The 4,613-nt window shown below is 58.4% G+C and overlaps 1 protein-coding gene across 1 annotated transcript; it reads left to right on the forward strand.

Moving 5' to 3' along the window:
* Window positions 1-268: 268 nt before the first annotated feature.
* Window positions 269-2,777, forward strand: NANOS3 (nanos C2HC-type zinc finger 3). The gene is made up of 2 exons (XM_008987390.5): window positions 269-839; window positions 2,426-2,777. Exons 1-2 carry the CDS (start codon window positions 362-364, stop codon window positions 2,488-2,490), a joined length of 543 nt encoding a protein of 180 aa, XP_008985638.1. The 5' UTR covers window positions 269-361; the 3' UTR covers window positions 2,491-2,777.
* Window positions 2,778-4,613: the final 1,836 nt, after the last annotated feature.

The following is a 4,613-nucleotide window of genomic DNA, read 5'->3' on the forward strand; positions in this document are numbered from 1 at the left end:
GCAGGGCAAAGGATTCCTACAAGGAGGGGAGGCAGGGAGCCCCCCAATTCCCCGGAGGTACGTACATGGGGGTGTGGGGCACATCTTTTCGTGTCCCCCCACCTGTGTCCTGCTGGCCCCCAGCACAGCTGGAGGCCATGCATGCCCTTGGGAGGTGCATTAATGGGACACCAAGCCCCCCTGTGACAATAGGGAACCTCCCACAGCCTGCTCCTCCCTCTTCACACCCACTTGGAAGTAAAAGGAGGGTCAGTTGGCCCAGACTCCCAGGCTCCGGAGAGGGGACAGAAGGGGCAGCAGAGAGGGGCAGAAGGAGAGAGTGTGGGCCAGGCAGAGTTTCTTGTCACTGGGTCTCCCAGCTATGGGGACCTTTGACCTGTGGACAGATTACCTAGGTTTGGCACGCCTGGTTAGGGCTCTGAGTGGTAAAGAGGGGCCTGAGACCAGGCTGAACCCCCAGCCAGAGCCAGAGGAGCCAGTGCCAGAGCCGGTGCCAACACCAGGACCCCAGGAGGAGAAGCACTGCCTGGAGCCCTCGCCAGCTCCCGAACGTCTGTGTTCTTTCTGCAAACACAACGGGGAGTCCCGGGCCATCTACCTGTCTCACGTGCTGAAGGACGAGGCCGGCAGGGTGCTGTGTCCCATCCTGCGGGACTACGTGTGCCCCCAGTGTGGCGCCACACGTGAGCATGCCCACACCCGACGCTTCTGCCCACTCACTGGACAGGGCTACACCTCGGTCTACAGCCACACCACCCGAAACTCGGCGGGCAAGAAGCTGGTCCGGCCTGACAAGGCGAAGACACAGGACTCGGGCCACCGCCGAGGAGGAGGAGCAGGTGACTGCACTGGTGGCTGGCCGGGGGGAACCTGTCCCAGGGTAGGGGCTGAGCCCTCTGTGAAGTAAAATTAGCCCCACTACCTACCTCCAACGGTTGGGGGAAGACTAACTTAGAGAGAGGTTAGAACAGCAGTTTATTTTATTATGTATTATTACTGTTTTTTAGATGAGTCCCGCTCTTGTCACCCCAGGCTGGAGTGCAATGGTGTGATTTCGGCTCACTGCAACCTCTGCCCCCTGGGTTCAAGCAATTCTTCAGCCTCAGCTTCATGAGTAGCTGGGATTACAGGCACCTGCCACCCCACCCGGCTATTTTTTGTACTTCTCGTAGAGACGGGGTTTCAGCATGTTGGCCAGGCTGGTCTTGAACTCCTGACCTCAGGTGATCCACCCCCCTTGGCCTCCCAAAGTGCTGGGATTACAGGTGTGAGCCACTGTGCCCAGCCCGAAAAGAAGACTTTTATGATTTTATTTTTACTTATTTTTATTTTTTATTTTTCTTCGAGATGGAGTCTCACTTTGTCGCCCAGGCTAGAGTTCAGTGCTGCTATCTCAGCTCATTGCAACCTCCACCTCACGGGTTCAAGCAACTCTGCCTCAGCCTCCCGATAAGCTGGAATTGCAGGCATGCACCACCATGCCTGGCTGATTTTTTGGAGTATTTTTAGTAGGAACAGGATTTCACCATGTTGGCCAGGCTGATCTTGAACTCCTGACCTCAAGTGATCTGCCTACCTCGGTCTCCCAAAGTTCTGGGATTATAGGCAGGAGCCGCTGCGCCCAGCCGGTCATTACAGATACAGAAAGAACTGACCGGGCGCGGTGGCTCACATCTGCAATCTCAGCACTTTGGAAGGCCAAGGCGGGCAGATCGCTAGGTCGGGAGTTCAAGACCCGCCTGACTAACATGGTGAAACCCGTCTCTACTAAAAATACAAAAATTGCCCTGCGGTGGTGGCGCGCACCTGTAAACCCAGCTACTTGGGAGGCTGAGGCAGGAGAACCCCTTGAACCGGGAGGTGGAGGTTGCAGTGAGCCCAGATCACGCCATTGCACTCTATCCTGGGCGACAGAGCAAGACTCTTGTCTCCAAAAACAAAAGAATGAAAGCCTCCAGGAGAAGACAGTGTTCCCTGTGAGGTTTGACGCGGTTCCACTGGGAGATGCTGGAGGCTAAAAGGGCATAGGGAAAGATGGCGTCAGAATTTTCCGTTTTTCCCTTTAAGCCGTAGGTATTGCTTTCCTGGGCTTGGAGGCCGGGGCCGGGGGAGCCCCCACCACCGCATTGGCACAGAAAGGCTGCCTGCGGCCGGCCTCCCTGGTTAACTTCTGGGGGACCCCAGAGCCCGGCGGCCACGAGAGGGCAGCATGGTCGCGGAATCGGAACTCCGGCGCTTTGTCTCAGCTCTGGGTCCCGTCGAGGCCTCGCGACGGAGCCGGGGACGTAACGGGCTCGCCGTCTCCGGAGCAGCCCCTGGGTGGCGCCAAAGCCCCGGCAGCCCCGGAGGCCGAGTCCTTGGGTAACGTGGGGAGCACTGAGTCATCGCCTGTGATTAAGTATTTCTCTACCTCCTCCTCCGCCAGGTTTCAGAGGTGCCGGGAAGTCTGAGCCTTCGCCCTCCTCCGGCTCTCCTTCCATGTCCACCTAGGAGGCCGGTGCGGGGAGGCCGCCTACACCCGGGGAAGGGCACCTGGGCTCCGCTGAATTTCAAGGAAGGTCACGTTAGGAGGATCGTCCCTACTCCGACGCTTCCCCCAGCTTGAGCTCGATCCCTGGGACGCAGGTGCTGTCTGGGGTTGTCAAAGGAACAGCTGAAATCGCCCTGTCCCTGGGGGACCCCGCCCTTTCTGCCATGGCGTGTTCGGCTCACAGCTGCCGTCTCCCGGACGCTGCGCACCCAGTCAGCACTCAATAAATGCTTATGAATGGATCAGCGACGGACAAGGCCTGGTCTTGGGACAAGGTGTAGTGTGAACCTTGCTAGGAGTCCTGTACCCAGATCTCCCCTTGTTCTTCTCTGAATTCCGGGATCCTGGGGTGCCGGGGTGGGCTGCTTTGTGCAGAGAAACCTTGGGGTAGCCTGGGGGGGGTACGGGCACCTCAAAGCCAGATTGAGATCATGAGACCCTTTCTGTGGACATTTGGTCTTTCCAAACTCTCCTCCAGCCACCCCCTGCACTGACATGTAAGATGGGTGGACTCCCCCCATCTCACCCCAGCACAGTACTGGAGGTGGGGGCTTCATTTGAGGAAGAAATCGAGGGACGGCTAGACAGGCCCCCCATCCTCCTTATGAAGGAAGGTGAATGTGTATGTCATGGATGTACCAGTGACAAGCCAGGCAGTTTAGAGCAAGGGAGGGACACGGGGGCAGAGAATGGGACCATTCCTGGGGGTTGGGCAGGGGTGGGGGCCTGGGTGGGTTTGGGCAGGAGCGGGAGAGGAGTGGGCTCTGTTATCCTGGCAGGATAAGGGAATGGGGGGTTGCATATGAGGGAATCCCCACGCCCCTGCCTGCCTCCTCCACCCCCAGATATTGTCCTGCTGGGGTGACAGGTGGCAGTGCTTAGGAAGCCAGAGGCACCCACTGTGCAGTCCACATTCTACCCTCAGTCCACAAACCGGCCCTGGGGTCTGGGCGCTGGGCCCACACAGCCTCCTGTGGTCTGGGCAGGGAGCAGGAGGCTTTCTGACTTGAACTGGAACTAGAGGCCCCGGGGATGGGGGTGGGCCTTTGCAGACAGCTGGGGCTTGGAGGGGAGGAGGGAGGGGGAAGTGGAGAGGAGGAGAAAGGGAACAGAAGGATCCCAGTGGCCCCCAGGGTCTGGGAATGGAGTTAGGGTTTCCTGGGGCAGAGCCGCGGGGGAGGAGAGCTGGGGGACTGGGCTCACACCAAGGCAGGCATGTCCTGGTGGGCAGGGGCTCATAACCCACCCCCCTGCTCTTTTCTCCCCTCCTGCTTCAGGACGCCAGGGTGTAAGATCACAGGGTGGGAAGCAGATCCTGCTTGGGCTGTGGGAGCTGGAGGGCAGGAGTCATAGAGTGCTTCAAGATGGCAAAGGTCCAGTCAGCCTTTCCGTGACAGGTTTCACAGAGGCATAGTTTGCTGTAAACAGGGAATGACAGCAGCATCGGTGGCTGCTACAGGATTGTCATCTGGCTGTTGCGAGGCTTGCGAGGGATGAGGGGTAGCAGGCCTTGAGCTGTGTTTGCATCATCACAACCTCCCGGGATGGCCCCCTTCCTGGCTGGGGCCTGCAGGCAGCTTGTCCGGTGAGGAGGGGCTAGGCCACCTGAGCGCTGGACTCAAGCCCTGCAGCTGTTGATCGCCCAGGGCGTCTCTTAGGCTTCTGCTCCACAGGTACCTGCGTGAGTGCTCAAGGACCTGCATGGACACCGGCACACGGTCACCTGGCCCTGGAGACTCGACCCCCCACCTTGCTTTCCCAGGGAAGTTAAGGCATAAAACTTGCAGACGGTGGGAGGAGGAAGTGGGTAGAGAGGTTTGTGGGCAGAAGGTGAAGGAACTGAAGCCTCAGCCCCAAACACCACATGGGGCCTCATTACGGAACCATTTATTATGGGTCTTCCCAGAAGAAATAAAATGGAAATCGTGAGAAGGAAAACAAAGGGAGCTCTTTTCTCCAGGAAAGAAACAAATTCTGAACCTTCCATAACCTTGACTCGGGAGCCTAACATTTGCAAATCCAAACAGGATGGGCCCTGCTTGGAGGCGGCCGGGGCGGGCTTCCTAGAGTTCAGTCCCGCCTG

Source organism: Callithrix jacchus, chromosome 22, assembly GCF_049354715.1.
Source record: "Callithrix jacchus isolate 240 chromosome 22, calJac240_pri, whole genome shotgun sequence".
NCBI lineage: Eukaryota > Metazoa > Chordata > Mammalia > Primates > Cebidae > Callithrix > Callithrix jacchus.